Source organism: Anopheles cruzii, chromosome 2, assembly GCF_943734635.1.
Source record: "Anopheles cruzii chromosome 2, idAnoCruzAS_RS32_06, whole genome shotgun sequence".
Taxonomy (NCBI): domain Eukaryota; kingdom Metazoa; phylum Arthropoda; class Insecta; order Diptera; family Culicidae; genus Anopheles; species Anopheles cruzii.
The window spans coordinates 56279832-56300207 of record NC_069144.1 but is presented as its reverse complement, the minus strand read 5'-3'; the positions used below and the strand labels follow the sequence as shown (position 1 = coordinate 56300207).

The 20376-nt window shown below is 51.8% G+C and overlaps 1 protein-coding gene across 1 annotated transcript in view; it reads left to right on the top strand.

Moving 5' to 3' along the window:
• The first annotated feature begins 472 nt into the window (after positions 1–472).
• LOC128267764 (putative sodium-coupled neutral amino acid transporter 11) overlaps positions 473–20376 on the top strand; it is a 21039-nt gene continuing 1135 nt past the window's right edge. The window contains exons 1-5 of the mRNA XM_053004679.1: positions 473–535; positions 14239–14295; positions 15493–15687; positions 19044–19158; positions 20015–20270. Coding sequence (XP_052860639.1) covers positions 473–535; positions 14239–14295; positions 15493–15687; positions 19044–19158; positions 20015–20270 — 686 coding nt within the window. The remainder of the gene's footprint in view (positions 536–14238; positions 14296–15492; positions 15688–19043; positions 19159–20014; positions 20271–20376) is intronic.

Sequence of the window (20376 nt, the reverse complement as noted above, 5' to 3'; positions counted from 1 at the left end):
TCTCAGTGTTCCGGGACAGAACACCTGGCGTTCGAACGATGCAGATTAGGGCGATTTTTAATGCGCCGATTTTTGCATAGAAATCGCTTCCACGTCCACACTTCGCGCGGTACAAAGAGGCGTCAGTGCGTTAGTGTCGTGAGTGCGTTTGATGTGAGCCGTTTGGTGGTGTCCACAGGGAATTGTGCGTGTGTCGAGTGTGCCGTGCAGGGCCAGGAAGTCGGTGACAGGTTGATGAGCGCTTCCGTTAACTTCTTCAGCCCGTGCCCGTGCTAAGGATACGCGCGTGTTAGTATGCAGTCGCGTGCCAGGCGTGTGCCAAACGTTGTCCCAGGCTGTGCCTAGGTCGTGGAAGAAACAAGCAACCCCGAGAACAAAACGGCGAGCAGTAAACGCACAATCGCACAAACGGACCACTAATTAACAGCCACTCCGGTGCACCGGAAACGAACGCTCCCACGCTCAGCGCGCCATGGAGTCGAGCAGCGCCAAGAAGAACACCGTGTCCGAGTTCAGCTACATGCTGCAACGACAAGTAAATAGAGCCGCGGATGCCCCCGGGGAAAGCGTATGACGCTGGCCGCTGCCGGGACTCGGTCATTTATCTCACCCATTTATTCGTGCCTGGCAATTGCGAGGGATTATGCTGTCCGGGGCCCACGAGGGCACGAAATGAATTAGGCAAACACTTGCCCCACGACACGGTGGGCGAAATCCGGACTCCTGTGGGCTCCAGCCAGCCAGCCAGCCAGCCAGGCAGCTCTGCCATCGTCCTCATTTAACTCCACTGTTCTATGGGAAAGAAGGTTGATAGCATACTAATTTATGGATTACCTGCTCCAGCAGGGGCGAGGGCTGCCCCGACACCAGGTTGTAGTCCTGCGAATGGTATCTCCCTGGAACAGCTTCTGCACCGACCGTCATCTGCGGTCTGGTTGAGGGCAAAAATTTGGGATTCATTCCGGCCGTTAGGAACGAACATGTCCACCAAGGGTATCGTTAGAGGAACTGTTCCAATTATACGAAGCAAACAACTTTGTACCCGACCTTTATCGGGCGCTGTTAAACTTTGCGCAAAACTTTTCGGTCCCGCCGTCTACCACTTCCGAGGGTCCTGAGAAGGATCGATGATCGAAGCTTCCATCATCATCGCTGGTGTCGCAAACATACGCGGCGGGTTCCGGAAAGCGAACTTTGCGTGCGCGTCACTCACTGAAGCGGAGGGTAATATTTTTAGCAACAGTGTCACTCGTGGGCAACATAAACTTATCCTCGAGTCTGGAGCATCCCAAGATTTGAGGGTCGATTTTGGGATGCTTTGAAGAAGCCTAGCCTCGTAGGCTCGTAAATAGTAACGGGTAAGCCTCGGAGAAGCATTAAACTTGGGCCGAATTTCATAATTTACTCGATAGTCCCACGAGAGGGATGGTCCATTATCTCCTCGCAATCGACAGCTGCCTCGACCTCGACCAGCTGGCACTCGGCAGGTCGTAAATCAAACAACAGATCGCGCGCGAAATCGACGCAGGGCTTTTAACTCCACATCCCCCCACCCTGCCAGGTCTGACAAAGGGGTCGTAAAATATCGGGACCTTCTTCAAATCCCTGAAAAGTTTCCTCCAAATCCCTAAACGACTGGCCCCAAAACAAACCAGGCGACCAGTGCCTTTATCCCAGTGCCCCAGTGCCCCAATCCCTGAAATGGGACTTCTCACTATTGGTCCAAGGATTTGTATTGCACATGATACCGCATCTAATGGTCTCGCCCGCCCATTAATCCCGAATCCTGAGAGACCCACATTGCAGAACACATCGATTGACGCGTAATAAGCCGAAAAGAGCCCCTGAAAAGCCCCTACCCGTTCCCTTTTGAGGCCTTCTAAGCAAATCAGACACACACAGTCACTCGACGGTTGGAAGTGGTTTCGGTTTCGAGAAATCGATTCGTTTGCGGCAAACGATCGTAATCGAGTCTGGCCGTTTCGGAGACGAACCAGGCGTCCCAGGTGGCAGCACTCACCTGGCGAATGCGGGCACCGCCACCGCTGACAGTTGTTAATCCAATTGCTGTCAATCTGTCTTGTCTTGCCATGTGACCGGAGTCTTACCTTGCTTATGATGCGAAAAACACAGCATCTGCCTACCATGCTCCGTGGGACAAAGGATCCACAGTGAATCTGGCCCGAGCGAGGGAGCTGAGAAATAGTTTTAATGACGTATTTCCGATTTGGTCCAACGGCAACGACGAGACGGGGCGAGCGTGATTACACAGCGCCACACAGTGTAATGTGCTAACGATCGGGCTAACCTTTGGCGTGACTCTTCGACCCAACCCTTACGGTTTCCACGTCCCCTTGGCACGTAACGAGCCAACGTTCGGGACGCCCGTTTACTGGCGCACGACGCCCGGTTCGAGTCCGTAATTTTAATACCATCGGGTCACGCGGAGGCGGAAATTAAAATAGGTTGCAATTAAACGCTTTCAATCATGTAGGGTGTGCCCGGGACATTCTACAACCCGGGCGAGCGAAGCGGTAAATTTAGCACACGAACAGTAAACGTAGTAACATTAGTGTTACAACCAGATCAGAAATTGAGACCGTTTAAAACCCGCTATAGATAACAATAGGTCCAGAATTCTATCGTCAGGATTGTGGTCAAGCACATTCACAAGCATAATACGACGTGTCGGTCCAGAATTGGAGGCAATCTGTTGCCAGACCAACATGCTGCCGTGTGATTAGCACGCAGAGCGACAGAATCATCGACCCCTTGGCATAGTTTTCTGAATGAAACAAATGGGCGCTACTAAACATCTCGCCCGGACCGTGTCCTGCATGGCAACATTGCATTTGTGATGGGCACCAGGGTGTGTGTGTGTGTGTTTGCACTAACTTCGTTTCGGGCTTCAATCGCTTCGATCTGTCTTCCACCTTGCTGAAGGGGATGAACCGGACAACTACCGCTGCCCGGGCGCTGGATTTCACCGTGGTTGGGTCGTTCCAGGTCAATGCCAATAAAAATGAGTGTTGGAGAGAGAGAACGAACGTCAACAAATCGATCAACGTCGGACAGGACCCTCAAAACGTGAGCATCACCTATGCTAAACTGGGAGAACCCGTAATGGTACCATTTCTATGCAAAGTCAATGTAAATAATCCATAATTGAAATCATCCAAAGCCCGAGTCGAGGTGGAGGGTCTGCCGGTTTCCGGCATCTGACCGGAAGCGTACCGGAAGTGTCTAAATGCGGAAAAAGCTGAATGAACGCTGGACTGGCAGCGGACGGCCATCGAAAGATGAATGAAATGGCGTCGGGCGCTTTAATGTGTGCCTCACAAGGATTCACTGCCACGCCGCGGTTTCGGGGAATTTCCTCGTACTTCACAATCAGTGGGCACAGGAAACGAATTACTTCACGCCCACACACCGACACCACGGGGGAAATTATGGCCGCAGCTTGGCAACAGATAGCACTCACCGGCTTTCCTTCTCCGGGGACCCATCCAGGGAATACGAACTGTTGGAGGGATTTCGCCCCGCTCAGTCCGATTATCGATTACAGCACTACCGACCGGCAAGGCACTTGTCCTCCGTTTTTCTTTTGGCGAACCATGAAACATAGAATAATGGCGAAATTTCGACTTCCGGGGGCTGTCGCAAAAAGGCAGCATTCCTGACGGCGGCCCGCCACCGGCCGCCGGCACATCAATCATGTGCCAACAGCACAGGGCTGTTTGCTCTTTCTTTAAAAAGAAAAACGCCCCCCAAAACCGGAAGAGACAATTCCCCCCGGTTCGACGTCGACCGGAACGGAACGGAACGAAGATGAATCGCAACCTCGAAGCCGGAGCCGGGCAGGATTTGGCGTAAGAATAAAACCGGTCGCCAGATAAGCCGGGGGTCTAGTCCCGGGGAGTCCCCTGGTTTGACCGTCGTACGGGTTTCGTTTTGGTGTCCTTCTAATTGCCTCGATTCTCCGAAGCAACCGTGAGACGATTTGACGGAGGCGTTCGAACCGGACCGGAATTGCCCCGGTGCCGCATCAAAGCGCCAGCCAGGAAGCTTTGACTCAGACGGTGTATTCCGTTAACATCCTTGCGTCTGATGTGGCCGTCCTAGTGTCCGTAAAGGTCTCATGCTCTGACGTTCGTGAATTGAGATTGCTGTCCTACGCATTTCCGCTTTCGGTTGAGAACAAACGTGAGAGCGGCGGGTCCAAAAATGGACCAACTTCTTCCACGCAGTCGACGTCTGGCCGACGGCAAACGGAAACTTTTCTTTGCCTTATCAAAGAGCCCGGTGCTGAAATGTCAGGCGTGCTGTCGACGTTGGTCGACGTTGGCGGTGAGTTGTTGACTTGCGTCGATTTGATTTCGTTACTACGTTTGCGGTTAGGCGCGGTGCGGTAAACTTTCTCTGCCTACTAGATGTTCGCCCCACACGGAGCCTTTGCTAGCTCCACGGCGCGTAGGCTCACGAGGGTTCGCGGCGGTAGGTTAAGTTCTGACCTTAAATAACACACAAAATTAAATAAAAAGAAACTTCCGTGGTAATTAAACATGCTGTCGATTGCTGGAAAATGGGGCTACTAATGGAACGAAGGTCAAATTGAACGGCGACTGCACGAGAGGAAGCCTTTTGCCTACGCCTCATTCGGCTCGACGACAAGCTTTTTAACACTCATTCCAGTGCCACTAAACAGTGCGTTAGTGTTAAACGGGTCGGAAAATTGGCGAACCCAAATCGGAGCGCGCATCGCCAAGTGGCCAACCCCCGCCGCCGAAGCAATCGGTTCCGGTCCCAATGCTCCCGGCTGGAGGACAATTACATGCAATGTCCGACAGTAATCATCATTACCGCCGCTGGCCGCCGATCCCAAGAAACGAGTTGCCGGTTGCGGAAGTAGAACACGCAACACCGCCACCGTTCGGTGCGCCGGCTCATAACCTCAACCTCAACCTCAGCCTGCGGACACTCCGGTTCGTACACATAAAACGATTTGTAAACAAAAATATAAACATATCTTCCGGTTCCAGCCGGTTGCGTTCCGCCCGCGAGCAAACTTTGCACATCTCACCGCCCGGCGGGACACTCAAAGTTCAACGATGCACACACACACACACACACACTCACACAGGACGTGTATGCCTTTTGGGCCGTAAACGGGCCGGCAGGTTGTTAACGATGTTCATCCACTCGAGGCCGGCGTGGGCGTCCACACGTCCTTTTCGAAGTACTGTGCGGGTGAAATGGGCCGCGATATCCTTGCCAAAACAGCCAAATCGCATCCGCACGGTCAGAAAATGAACGCTTGTCGGCGGCCCTTACGTTTTTGGGGCCCGTTTTCACCGAGCACCCCGGGTGGCGGGGGACGAATTTTCCACGCCAACACCTGCCCGGCTATTTGTTTGTTGAGCTGTTGAGCATCGGACGGTGCTGAGCATCCGGGTCCGGGTGTGTCGGTTGTAGGTGCTGCTGCTGATTGCTGCACATTAATAATTCCGATGCCCGGACGGTGGATATTTACGATCCCGGGCGGGACAAAATGTCCCCGTGATAATTGGTGGAAGGAGCCGTCGATCGCTCATCGCTGGCGAATTCCGTTACGGGGTTCCTTTTTTATCTCCTAATTTAATATCATCAATTACGATAATATAGTCCAAAGACGGTCTGGAGGTAGCTTTAACGAGGACCACCGCGTCGACCGATCAGTTGTAAAGCTCCGATTCCGGTGAACCAATTTTGCTAATGGAATTTGTTAATTCCTGCCGATCACGTCCTGCCGATTCCAACGTGCCAAGTGTCCCCAATTCACGCTCGCTCCTCGTTTATGGGCTGTCATTAAAATGTTGATGCTGATGCCGGCGGGCTGCCCTCATCAACTTCCGGCACTTCATAAACCATGGATGAGAAATTATCCATTTACACCTCGTCACGTTACTTGTGCCGTTCGCAGGCGTCGGCAAGCTGCGTCTCGCCGGGAATCGATAATTTAATTGAACGAAACGAAAAAGTTACCCCATCAGCCTCGTTCTTGCTGCGTGCTCCCTGGCCGGCTTGTTGCCGAAAAATGTCTCCCGTTTCGTTGAGGCCCGTCCACGCAGAGGGTGGAAATTCCGACGTATTCTCCCTCGCGGCATACCATTGCATAATATAAATTACATTCCAATGGCGTTGGCGTGCCGTCAGCATGATGACTGAATTCAGTCGGTGGTTTGGTGATGGCGCGTGAAAGAGACAGATAAAAAAAAGAACATTAGACGACACCAAACGAGCCACGGAGTCGCAAAATGGCAAACGGTGCCAATGGGGTCGGATGGGGTGAAGTTTGCCCTACAGTGAATGAAGTACGGAGGAGTTTTTCACCCGTCACGTCCCAAATTCATTCATTCTTCGGCTCTCTCTCTCTCTCTCTCGCTTCGCCGCCGAGGAATGCAGCATCACGCCACTGCCAACGCGGTCCCGGTGAGCTTTCCATGCCTCCGATTGCTTCTTTCAACCGCTTCGCACAGGAATGTTGGCCCCTTCGTCGTCCGCACTGGTTATACCTGCTGAGTAGAAATCTATATATATAAAAATCAAGTTGTGTCTGTATGTCCCTTATAGACTCCGAAACTACTGGACCGATTGACTCGAAATTTGGTATACAGGGGTTTTTGGGGCCGGGGAGTGCAATAGTCAAGGTTAGAAACCCCTCACCCCCCTCTTTCTTTGCCCTCCCATACAACTAACTGTTAAAAACATCAATTACTCCACAAGTTATGGATCGAATTTCATCAAAACTTGCACAGTGGTTGCTGGTCACCTGAGAAACCATGAGACGAAATTTGGTCCTTGCAGGACGAGGGGAAGGGGGGGTCCCCATACAACCCCAATCCTTAAAATACGTCCTAGGGCAATATGGGTATCGTTTCTTAGGTTTTGATGGTCTCTAAATCGATTGGTTTCACTTAAAAGCCTTTTCCTTCCTTCTTCCACCTATCACCACCCTTCTTGAAGTAGTGTGATGTTGGGGGGAACTGCGTAGTTTGCGTTTAATTTTTAAAGAAGGTGAGAAAGAGAGGAAGAGAGAGATAGAGAGGGAGAGATAGAGAGGGAGAGATAGAGAGGGAGAGATAGAGAGGGAGTGAGAGAGAGTGAGAGAGAGGGAGCGCGAGATAGATAGAGAGAGAGGGGGGAGGGAGAGGGAGAAAGAGAGAGAGAGAAAGAGAGAGATAGATAGATAGATAGAGAGAGAGAGAGATACAGAAAAAGAGTGAGAGAGAGAGAAAAAGATAGAGAGAGAGGAAAAAGAGAGATAGAGAGAGAGAGAGAGAGAGAGAGAGAGAGAGAGAGAGAGGGAGGGAGGGAGAGAGAGAGATAGCAACGGGGGGCTCCCATACAAACGTAACATAACATTCAGCATAATTCGGGTTGTTTTCGAGAAAATCGAACCAAATTCTGCAGGTGGGAGTTTTTGGGAAGGGAAAATGTTCTGGTGAATGTTTGAAACCCCTCGCCACTTTCCAAATGGTGGCTCCCATACAAAATTTGGGTAAATTTAAGCAAAATTCGAAAAGTGTTTAAACAATTTGAGTCAAATTTAGCTGGTGCGAGTTTTGCCATGTATCCAACGGGCAACGGGAAGGAAAGCCAATCGGATACATTACCGGGAAGCCCTACCATTTGGAATAGAGTAACGGAACACGGAAAGGGAAACTAAACATATACGTCACCGGGAAGCCCGATCGTCTGAAAAGTAGGAGTAACGGGAAATGCAAAGGTAAGCTGATCGGATACGTCACCAGGAAATCCTTTGAAACGACGGATAAGCGAGAAATGAGGATGAAATGAGGCGTGGCAACGCGCGCCGGGATCAGCTAGTTATAAATATTTCACTTACGTTGACACCTACTTTCGAAGGTAGAATGGAACTTTTTTGCTAGCAGCTTTCTCTTTAATGGTGCGCAAATTCTTCAAGTTCCGTTTCCGTTCCGTTGCACAACCGTTTGCCGCCATTTAGGCGCTGACCGACCAGCCGAGCGGGATTTAAAAATTAAACGGGATTAAAATCTATTCAGCACGGAGCGGGTTGAAATATATTTGTGTGTGTGTGTGTGTGTGTGGCACACTTCAACACGGTCCCCCAAAACTAGGACGCATTCCCTTTGATCCGCAATTTGAACGAAGAAAACTTCACCTTTCCTCGGAAGGTAGACTGAAGCAAAAGCTCACGAGTATCCGGGCGAACGCCCGTCCCGCCAGCAGATAATAAAATGAATTAGTTCATTGGCCCCTTAGCGCCTAACTAGCGACGTTCGTCTGCCGGCGTGACTCCGGTAGCCTAATGAATACAAATTGAGTTTTCCGATGTGCGCCAACTTGACACCCGGGTCGTCCGTATCCGGTGGAAACCGGTTCGCGCGGAGCCAAGAACGGGGTTAGATTTCAGCCAAATCTACAAACTTCCACGAGTACGGTGGTGGTGGTCGGATTGCATTCTTTCCGTACGCGGAACGGGAGGCGGCCGGGTCTGCGGCTAACCGTTGGAATGGAGACGCCTGGTGGCGCTCACATTTTTTCGGCTTTTCCCCCTTTTTGTCCACAAGTTCAACGGCAAGCCGACGATCAAAGCGTGAGCACGAGCAACATGTTATTGGATACGTGCCCACTCGGGGTGTCCGTTCGGCTTCCCTATAGCAACTTCCCCGGTAGAGCATAAAACATTGCCAGCGACCCCGAAAGAAGCACACTCCGTAACGTGATACGAGTTGCGCTCGCTTGTTGCTTCAAGTTTTTGGGGGAATTTTGGTGTTTTCTATCCGCAAGTTTCTAGCGACCTAACAACTGGCTTCTTAATTGAACGGTCGGCAGCTAATTTTTGGCCCTGACAAGCACCACACACACGCACACCGGTTGGGCCCAGGGCCCAGGTTGTCATGTGGGCGATGAACTCCTGATGATGGCTGGCAATTCCCATCCCGGGCACGACCAATTACGACGTGGTCTGAACGACAAATTAGTAGCCCACGCTCGGTGTTTCGTTGGCAACCGTTACGGAACAGGTTTGTGACTGAATCATCAAGGATAATCGAAACAATAATGCGATCTCCCGTGAGGGTTGGCCCGTGATTCTATCTCGAATCTCATAATGAGCACTCAAAATTGAATTAAAATACGCCCGACGAAGCGCATTCTGATGTTCAACTTATTTAAAAAAATGGTCCTTCAATCACAGATTCGAAAATTCGGGCAACAATTAATCGAAACCGGGCACGAACTGGGGAACTTTTGCTCCGAAGCCACGGTCTGTGTAACTTTTCCAATAACCCGCGGGGTTCATGAACATTTTACCGGCACACAAACTCCCGCTGAGCCATCGGCGCTATCGGGGGTTCCAATTTACCAACAATCGACCAATTTCAGTCGGACCCCCCGGGGCGGGTGGGCAGGAGAAGCCGGGTCGGACCAGGGGAAACATTAATTTGAGCGAGGATTATAATTTTCCCGTGCACTGGCAGGGACTTCCGGTGGTTGGCGGGTGGTTGGGTTAAAAGTAAGCGCTCAAGTTTGCGCCCAGTGCCCGGTGCCTGGTGTCATGCCACGGTCCGGGCGTGGAACGCACCGTTAAGCGCCATCGCACCGTAATGCACCATTTACTTTAGCCCGTCCATCAATAAACGAGTCGATTTAATTAAAGCGATATCAAAAATGCAATTAAATCGCACGAAGTCGAACCCTTCCGGCCGCACCGGGCGTCCGGTTTGATGGACGGGGCTCGGATTTCTGCCGTATCATCGGCCCGTCATCTTCACCGTCGGAATGATGTAATTATTGTAGATTGCTTTCCGTACATGAGTGATGAGGCACTAGTCAGTGAACCGGTGCGTTGTTGACAGTCGTTTGTTTGTACCCGAAACAGCTTTAATGTGTAACTTTCATGCCGGTGTTTAGAAGAAGGAGCGTAACCCGTTCGGTTCGATGCAGCCGATTCCCCTAGAATTCTCTAAGAGTTCTCCAGGAGTTTGTTTTGTAAATTCGATCATCGCAACATTGTTGCCCCGAACACTGATTACAGCTCACCGTCGATGGCCGACTATCGATGGGCGTAATCGAACCCATTTATTTACGGGGACCGTTCTCGTGTAACGACCCATAATGAGAGTTGCTCAGCACGTGCGATTCGAGCAGGGCCGAGATCGATTTCTTTCCCGGAAAATGCATGTCCTCCGAGGCACGGTTCTGTGACGTGACTCCGGAGCGTCACGAAAGAGGGAAAAAGGCACCCCGTAACCAATCCATCCGTCTTCAAGTGTGTGCCTTTTTCACACAAAACCCCATTTACGGAATGCAATTGCACTCCACGCTGCGCTGCACCCGGCCACAGAGGAGCACAAATCCAGGGATTGATCATTTCGCACGACCTAAGACGCCGTGCTGTCGGGTTCGCGCACATTGTTCGCCCGCTTCCGATGTTCGATCGATGATTGCTACCGATCAATCGGTGCGAAACGGAGAGATGAGTTGCTAGAGAAGCGCCAAACAGCGCCGATAGACTGTGGGCGAACAATACACTCCTTTTCGTTGCGACCACAAGCAACGGTCCTTTTTCTGATTGCAATATCCCGCTACGAAAGAAATCACCTGTGCTGTCATCGAAAGTGCGAACGATGTTCCGGGCGAACGAAACCGAGAGGACGTGTCTGCTGCGCTCCAGCGCCGTGGAATGCAATTGAAAAAGAGAGCACCGCATCTAAACCTATTCCACAAGGCAAGCCTGGGACCATCGAGCCAGATGATCGTTTTTTAATTTTCCCATCCTGGCTGTCGAACGTCCTGTCGTTGTGTTCCGTTCCGATTGCCAACGGAAACTCCGGTACTCCGGCTTGTGGCGGAACGATGCGAATGAATCAAGCACTGTCAATCGGCCTGAAAAAAGGTCCAAAAACCCCAGCCGTTACCCTTCTCAGCAGGTGGTTGAGCAGCACAAATATTTGCCATCGGTGTCAGTGTCGGAAAAAAGCTCCGAAAGCAAACCAAAGGGGTCCGATCCATCAAGCGACACCGGATGGCAAATGTTCTTCACGGGTTTCGTCAACGTTTCGCCCGCTTCCGATTTTAAGCCAGAAGCTTCTGCCGACGGCTGTCACTTTGAGTTTCCTGCAGTAAAACGTGCAACGACCGTGAGAACGGGGCCCGCAACTAAGATGGCCCGTCGCTTCGCTTCGGTTCGCCGGCAGAAACTCTTTTTCCCACTTTCCCATTTGCATGTAAATAATGCGCCTTGTCAGGGGCGTCTTTAGGCACCATCCTGCCGGGAGCTGCCGGAGCGTAAATGGTGTACGGTTCGCTTACTTGGGTTGCCTGGTTTGACCGAGAAAAAACGGGCTCTGCCCGCAGAGGGTTTGCCTGTGGAGTCCTGTTTGCAGGTGCACTCGGAACAATCGAAGCAATCTCTGGCACAGCTTCATAGCTGCAGCTGCAAGAAGTAATTCGTTGCGATGGATTCTCTCCTCGGATGGGTAATTTATTTTCCACTGCACTGCACATCAATTTGTGGCCCGAAAATATTAGTTTTCCACTCCATGTACAATGCACAGTCGTGTTCAATATCGGATTCCCGAAAACAAGGCACGATTTGAGCTACCAAAGCCTACTACTAGTTGCGCTACTGTGCTGTCAGCGTAAATGATTAAAGGACGCTTCGCCCATTAAAACGCACCAACCACGGCAGCTATCAATTGGATCGTAAATCTTTGCCCCGGGCTTACGTACATATTTCATTTCGGTGCGTGATTTTTGCTTCTGTGGACGACTATCGACAGTAGAGACAGAAACACGCACGCCAAAAATGGGGCTAACGCACGCACGGAAAAAGAAGTGGGATAAACCGAGCTGATGGAACCAACCACAGCCGGAACGGATGATGGAACAGCCGGGCCGGGTTGATCTCTGTGCGGTCGCGACAGTATGTGCGCGAATAATGCACGAACGTGGTTGCTCGGTTTCGGATGCGGTCATGTAACGTGCACGCGGAATGACCGGATTTCCTGCCCCATCCTGATCCCCTCGGTGTGGGATTACGCCATTTTCACGCATCATAATACTGAAGTACGTCACGATACGGAGAAAAGAACCGAACCGAGAGCGTTGCGTCAGGCACCCGCACCAAATGATCCGGCACTGAATGGCTGAATGGAATGGCCAGAAAGTTCCACGAAAGAAAAAGGCCAAAACTGGACACCCCAGCTCGCTGGCCGGTGTTCATCTGATGAAGAAGCCGGTCTTATGAGGCAGCTTCTCGGTGATGTTAATGGTAGCTGTTGCCCGTCCAAACGACCGTCTTTTTATTGGAATTCTTGGCCGCCTTCGTGCCCTTAGCACTAGCTTACGACAACACCCCAAGCCCGCCGTAGATGTTACCAAGTGGTCGTTGTCGGCCGTGACGTCATGTCGTCGGACAACTTTAAACGGTCTCTATCGTGCCGGCCTCCTCGAATCCACCCCGAGTGTTGTTGCGTGAAGAAATTTCACATTCCATCCTGTATTCTCCGCCCCACACAAATGATGGTCTGCTTATCTGCTGTTTATGCTCCCAGCAGGACGATTATAAAACCCACTTCGCCCACGATGCTGTTGTCCCGAACCGTCGTCTAAGAAGTGTGGCGTACGGTGTAGGTCACATTCAGCACACGTACCGTGGTCACAAACAATCTGCTGCTGCTGCTGCTATGTCGCCAGCGCTTCGATTCGGAATGCTTCTGTGACCGGAGAGACCGGTTCGAGTCCATCTTCTTCTTCAGCGCGGGACTGACTGGTGCGGGTCTGTAAGATTATCGGATTATGATGCCTTCTAGTTGATCCTCTTTTTATTGGAGCTGCATCTTACTCGAACGATACTACTACTACGGATACGCAATCGGTACTGCTAGTCAGTCGCCCCGGAGCACCCCGGCGATGGTTTCGGAATGTTTCGAAACTTGGTCTTTGTCGTTTAATTATGAATGAAGCCTGAGGCTGGAAGCTGGAAAATTAACGAAGCATATCGCGAGGACCCGGGATGAATCTCTATCGAATCCCTAAATAGGGGGTAAACTTTTGCGAAATGTTATTAAAGTTCTAACAAGTACCAGTGGCCCTCAGGTGGGCGTTAGCTCGGAATCCTGGCCAACCGGCATGGAGAGAGCCCGATATCGGAGCCTCCCCTTATACGTTCGGATTTTCCACTCGCACCGTGCCGTTTATTCGAAAGCAATTCATTCCCATTTACTTCAGCATCGGAGTGCAACGCGGAGACTGTCCATAAATTTGAATAACTATTAAACGGGGGATTTCTATTTTGCGACCGGTTAGGAATTCCAGGTGCGCGTGGTTAAAGCCGCTTAACGGTGCTCGGCCGGAGCCTGGCACTCGGTGGCGTTTAAGCCCGTAGATGGCGTATCCTTCCGGCAATCCTTTCCTTCGTACGGTCGGAACATCAGCGACACAATGGAAAGCATTAGCAATCGGCGGGATGAACTCCCCCGGGCGAGAGTGTGTTTCGAAGCGCAAAGACAGTGCGACGCGGCCATAACTTTGCCGTTCATCATAAGTGCCATCGGGCGCATTGAACGCGGGCGCCCGGGCAAACTTTGCCGGTCACCCACTCTGTCATTGTCCTTTGGCCTTCCGGCGCAACATTGGTATGCATGCCCGGCACCCAGCAGCGGGCTCAAACAAATCGCCGTACGGGGGCGCATTAGAATACGGGTCAGGTCGGAGCGTACGTATGAGGTTCATTTCAAGGTTTCGCTGAGCTGCCTCGATTGTCCCGCACGCTTGACGTAACTTGTCTCGCTGTTTGTTCCCTTCATGCGGATGGCCGTAAGAGGATGGATGGACGAATAAATAAAGCACTCCGTGGGGCTGACGGGAGAATAAAAATCACACAGCACGCGGCCACAGATTTTTATCACACAAAATTCATCAACCACAGAAACGTCAAAACCGCCCCACGATCCCCAGAATGGCCGTGTTCTGTTCTGCCATCAACGGGAAATACGCGTTTTCGCGTAGCTAGGCTTCTTGTGGGTCGAACTCGGTTATTGAAACCCACAAAAGGTGTCACCGCGTGGGATTCGGGACCGCACTTGACCGTCAAGTGTACCTGGCACGACCAAGGATCCAGCCCATGACCCGGCGCCGTATGCTTTCTCCCCCGGGCCGCTTTCCTCGCTGCCCGGTAATAATGGGCGGGATTTTCTCCTCTCGTTCCAGGGCAGTGACGATTCGGCCGAGGTGAACGCGTTCGATGACATCAACTCGTTGATGAAGGTAAATATTTCGACTAGCCAACCCACTACATCACACAGCCCAGCAGCCCGCGGGGGTTTCGCACCCCACATCACAACCAGCACCAGCAATAAAGGCTAATCCGTAGGCTTTACCCTTGGGCGACGAGTTTCAATGTTTGCTTAAGGCTCGAACGACACAAGCTGTAACAAAATTAAAGCGTGTTTTGGTCCAAACTTTGGCCACTCATTTAGCGGTCGACAGCGGTCGATCATCCTCGCGATTGATTGCCATATTCAGGGCCGAAGAAGCCAATTGAGTACACTGCTCGCGTAAAGTGTCATAAAAGTCACGCGCCGTGACCTCCAATCGTGGCAGGCGGCCACTTCGAAACACGGAAAAACCAATCAACGCCCCCGAGGGGGCTGGCTGATGCCGAGCTTGATCGAGGACATGTGCGTTTATCAATTTGTCGTCCTGCCAGCCCAGTCCACAACATGTCATCATCATCGTCAGTGTGTTCCGGTTCGCCCCGATCCGAGATTGAACTTGAATCCCACGGGGGAAGCCACTGGGCGGGTAGCTTGTTTTTTTTCGGTTTTGTTGTTGTCTGTTCCGGTCGTTAGTACACACTTCTGGCCGTCGGGCGTCTAGAGAGGATTGGGCCGTGTTTTTTTTTCGCTGCTCCCTAGTGGCCGTGTCGATGGCCAATGTCGTCCTTGCATGCACATGACGTTTCTTTAATTGCGTTTGCGTTGTCAATTTTCCTTTCGCACTCACCGACCAGCCGAGAGCCCGAGACCCGGGCAATGGTCTGATGAATGATTTCCATGAGTGATTGCCGAGAAGCCGGACCGTGCTGGCGGGACCTTTGACGGGGCCCTGCATGAATATTTGAACCGTAGGGTAATACGAATTTCATATTTATGAACCTTGTCGATGATGCGGACAGGGATGGAGGGGATGGTTCTTCTCCCCGGAACCGGATCCCTTCTTACGGAAGGGATTTATTCTATTGGAGAATCGTTGTTAACCAACCTCCGAACCCTACTCCCGACGAGTCTGTTCCTTATCTGGGCGCCACAATCCTTCATCTTCATGTTGGGTCGGAGACCGACATTTGACGGCTAAGCCGCCCCAAGTATAGGGCCACGGCCACCGTTAAATAATAGCTTATTAAAGCTCGCAGTTGCTCGTCGTCTAACGTCGGGACTCTTCTTTTTCCCGGTATCTCGGCAGCGAGAGCAGGGCGCCAGCAAACCGCCGGAACCGACCCTATCGTCGCTCCCGCAAGCATCCTTCAACTACATCAACTCCATCGTTGGCAGTGGCGTCATCGGCATCCCGTACGCCCTGCACCGGGCCGGCTTCGGACTCGGGCTGTTCGTGCTGGTGATCGTGGCCACGATCACGGACTACTCGCTCATCCTGATGGTAAGTACGCGAGCGACGGGCGCGAATCGAAAAACTTTCCCCCAAATAAGCCCGGGACGGAACATTCGCCAAACAAACCGTTAAATTGAATCCGGACCCCCGTTCAACTTCAGGGCCCGACTTTATTGGCCCCGATACTCGCAGCGGTTGAATTTTATGTAACTAACGCCTCCCAAATCATCGCGCCCTTCACGCTCAGGTGCGAGCGGCCAGCATTCACAATCCAGTACAGACCATAATCACAAGAAGAGCTGGCTAAGAATTGGGATGCGGCATACCCCACAACGCAATCAGGGTCGGCGGCCCAAACGGGAGAAACGGTGCCGGCCGCACGTTTACAAATTCATAACCCACATCAAGCCTCCGGTCGGTCTGTAGGTCGGTGAGCACAAAGCGTATCAAGACGCACGACGTCTACGCCGCGAGTCGGCCGCGTAGGGGGCCAATGATTTTCCGACGGTGGCGTGGCCGATGTATAGATATTCGTGGGCCGAAAAACCCCCGGAAAAGTTTCTCCAAAAAGAAACGCCGGCTCGAGAAGTCCCGATAAAGAATTCGCCGGGATTCGCGCGTCCGTGCGCCCTGGGATTACCGTCGAGAGGAGTCGATGAAAAGGCCGACAACCCCCACAGAGGAACTGTGAAACTCAGCCACCACAAAGTTTCGTCCCTGGCTCGTCGGTTTAACGAGTCTGGGGTTTTTGCGCGATCCGCGCCAAATATGGGGCCGTGGAAGAGTTTTGCCCGCCGAATGGAACCAGAAATGATTTGATTTATTCATTTTTTTTTTTCACTTGCTCAAGGGCGGCCCTCAAGGACGCGTGGCGAAGGCATCCTGGCCACCGATCCGACCGTTCGATTCGGAGCACGGCCGAAACGGGCGACGATTCGTGCCGAGGGCCATCGGTATAATTTATTCAGCAAAGCGCAACAGAGACCTAACTATCCCGGCGGCTAAAAGGACATTCTGTTGCAGCACGGACACGAAAAAAATGGCGGCGAAAACGCGTCTTCCGGCGTCGGACCAGGTGCGCTGGTTTGCCGGACCCAACACAATCCACCGGAGCCGGAGGGAGAGCCGGAACTCCATTTCTTAATGACACACAATGCACACAATGTGACACTGTCCGCCCCGGAGTTGGTCGGTGCAGAAAGTTTCCCTTGGGCTGACTATTGGCGCAAAAAGGGAGAGAAAAACAGTCGGGAAAATGTGATAGACCCCAAAAAAAACACAGCGAAAGACAAAGTTTAGCGTTTTACCTCAACTTGCCTGGTTCCGGGGCGGCAGTGGATTGGATTGGCCGCGAATGTTGCTTTGCTGGTTCGGAATGGGATGGTTTGCCGCTCGTCAGACACCCGTTGGGGTCTGGGCTGTGAGCTCGGAAAATGGACCCGTCACATGCCAGCTTTGGATCGGACGCTGTTGACACTGACGGTGGCTGATGGGTTGGCCGGCCGTAATAGTTAAACGGTTGTCCCTTGGCGTTCCTGACCTTAACCAACTTAACAAAATGCACTTCCATTAATTTCCAAAACCACCGCACCGCATTTTCTTCGTCCGTTTTGTGCACCTCTTGATGGGTCCTGGCGGGTCCTGCCAACAAATGGTTCCCCCGAGAGCTTCCCTTGAGATTGCTTTTTAATCGCATTAGCGGGAAAGCGCAAAGAAAATTAGCGCCACGGTTCGTCACCGCGTCACCAGAAAGCCGAAGGAAGTGGCCACAAACCAAGTGTACGCGTTCTGTTGTTTGCTTGCCCATTGTTTGTCGCGCGCGTCTGTTTGTGGTAACACTCTGTGGCGGCCCGCGGCATCCGTGTGGTAGTCGGCCCGTTTTCGGTACTCCGTCGGTCGGTCGCAACCCCAACCGGCTTCCGACCAACGGGAGCGTCAACGCCACAACAACGAAACGAGCAAACAAAGAACCACCAGCATTCGGCACCATTCGTGCGGCGCTGTGAATGAATAAAATATAAGAAGGCGGAATTTTTAAACCGAAAACCCGCTTTCCACGTGTTTCGTGGAACACACCGAAGCGCACAGGACGCAGCAGTCGAGTGTGCCGGGACCCCTTCACGCGAGGTCCTCAACGGAGCATCTCCTTGACGGCTCGCTCGCAAATTGCCACACTGCGTCACGGTCGCTGGAGGCTTCGAGTGGATAATTCTTTTCTCTCTCCCCTTCTCTCGGCACGAAGCGTAAACGCTTGGCCGGTTCCACTATTTTCACATCGTTCCGCATCGTAAGTACCCTTCACCTGGTGTCCTTTTTGGGGGCTCCCAGATTACTAGTTACGATAGGCGTGGCGCGACACTCACCTGAAAGTGGGCTTTAAATGGCTTTAACATAATTCATCACCCAACCGTTTTTTTTATCGGGAATTTATCTGCCGACCAACCGACCGACCTGACCGCAAAACACGAGCGGAACATTTTAACAACACTTATTTTAATTAGTACCGAAACGGTGGAATGGTGGTTAATGTTTTATTTACTAATTAAGCTTTATTTTATTGCGCGCCCCGGCGCGAGAGAAGATAAGCGCAGTTTTAAAGCCCAATCATTTACCAGCCGGCGTACCGGGCGTAATAAAGTTAGTGCCAGAAAATGAATGGCCATGAATGGGTTCGTACAGTGTTCTTTCGCGGACGCTTTCGAATCTCGGTTCGACCGGATCGACCCCTCTGGCTTCAGGTGCACAGGCCTCGAGAGAAGGTCGGCCGTCTAAAAAAATTCCTTAAGAGAGGTGAAAAGTCAGTGTAAGAACCTAACATCCGAAGGGAACTACGTTAGTTAGTTTTGTAAGGTTAAGAACAACTCGAATCTGAGGGTTTCTGTAGCGAATGATAACCAGCCATAACTGATTTATTCACGCAAAAATCACGCCCATTGTGGTCCTTTTTCTTAAAGCTGTCCTTTTCGCTTCGTTCCCACAGTCAAGTCAAGAATAAATCAAATGCTGCTCACTTATTATGATTCGTTCGACTGTTTAATCCACAAGGAATTCGTTCCTGATGGCGAGCGATTATCATCGAGGAATACTATTTAGAAGTACTAAAATGATTATGGTTAAGGATTTTATGATTACGGAGTGGATAAGCAGCGGAGGTTTTGAAAAAAAAATTTAGTTGTTTGTCCATTTAGAGAATCTTACTCTACTAAACGGTCCCATCGGTACCCTACTTCACGGATCGTTAGGGATCATCGGAACGCAATCGGAACGATGTTGTCCTTTTTTCGATGGGAACCCGACACGACCCAAACTCAATCGACTCTACCTACAGCACGTTGCACTTAGTGCCTTGCGAACTACGATATAGAGCGCCGCATTTATTCACATTTTGTTTCTTCCCCCCACAGGTTCGATGTGGCCACCTGAGCGGACGGTTCAGCTATCCGGGCGTGATGGAGGCCGCGTACGGCAAGGGAGGCTACTATCTGCTTTCGTTGCTACAATTTATGTACCCATTTCTAGGTGAGTGTCCTGGCCCTGTGCTGGCTGGCTCGCGCCAACCACACCGCAAAAAACACGAAGCTCAACTCATAGTTTAGGAACTCCCCCAAACATGCAGGTTGTAGTTTAGCCGAGTTGGTCGTGGTGGTTTCGATGTGCATCCCAAAATTGGAAATTGAGTTGCTGGCACACGTACACCCATAAGACCCTCGCTTCTAATGAACATCGAATGTGGATACAAAAAACCCACACCAACCAACAGAACAAAACCTTTAGTTCGCTCACGTGCTCGACACGTGAAAAATAACTTTCCAGAAAGCCAAGGTGCGGCTGGCCCCATACTGCTGGCCCAGTTTGACCCGCACCGAGGTTTGACCCGCATCGGGCTGCTCAAACATTAACACGGACCGACACGCTCCCTTCCTTGGGTGATTTATTTCCGCGGGAAATTAGTCGCCCGCTTTTCCACGCGACGGACTTTTCACTTTAAATTGGATTCCTGTCGCGCGTATCAGCCGCGCAAAGATAACGGAGCATCTAATGGGCGCGACACACCGGCCCACCGGTGATTATTTACCGGGGGCCCTTTCGAACTCCCAGCAGGACGATCGTCATCGGCCACGGTGGCTAATTAGTGTAAATAATCCAATAAAAATCTCACCAGCCTCGCGGGTTGGGTTGGTGGATTCAAATTAAAGTTCGGTGGAGCGGCACGGCGTGCTGCCTTTAAGGATGGCGAACGGGGGTCGGCACCCTTTGCACGCCTGGTACGATGTATGAAAGCACCCTTAACTAGGCATGGAAAAAGGGGCACCACCATTTCAAACTCTTTCTCTCTTTCATCGGGCCGGCTGTCGGTTCCATCACCGTTTTGCAGCCATGATATCGTACAATGTCGTCGTCGGCGATACGCTCTCGAAGGTCCTGGTGCGCCTGGTGCCCTCCTGGGGCAGCTCGATGGGCGCGGTTCGCTTCGGGGTGGTGCTGGTCGTCACGGTCTTCGTCGTGATACCGCTCTGTCTCTACAAGAACGTGTCGCGGCTGGCAAAGGCCAGCTTCCTAAGCCTCGCCTGCGTGGTGCTCATTCTGATGGCCGTCGTTTACAGGCTGCTGTCAGGCGATTACAGCGTGGTGTAAGTAGCAACAACGAAACCTTTAACCATCGCCGACGACCATCAACTGATTCTCGCTGTTTCTTGGGGGGGGGGGGGGGGGGGGGGGGGGGGGGGGGGGGGGGGG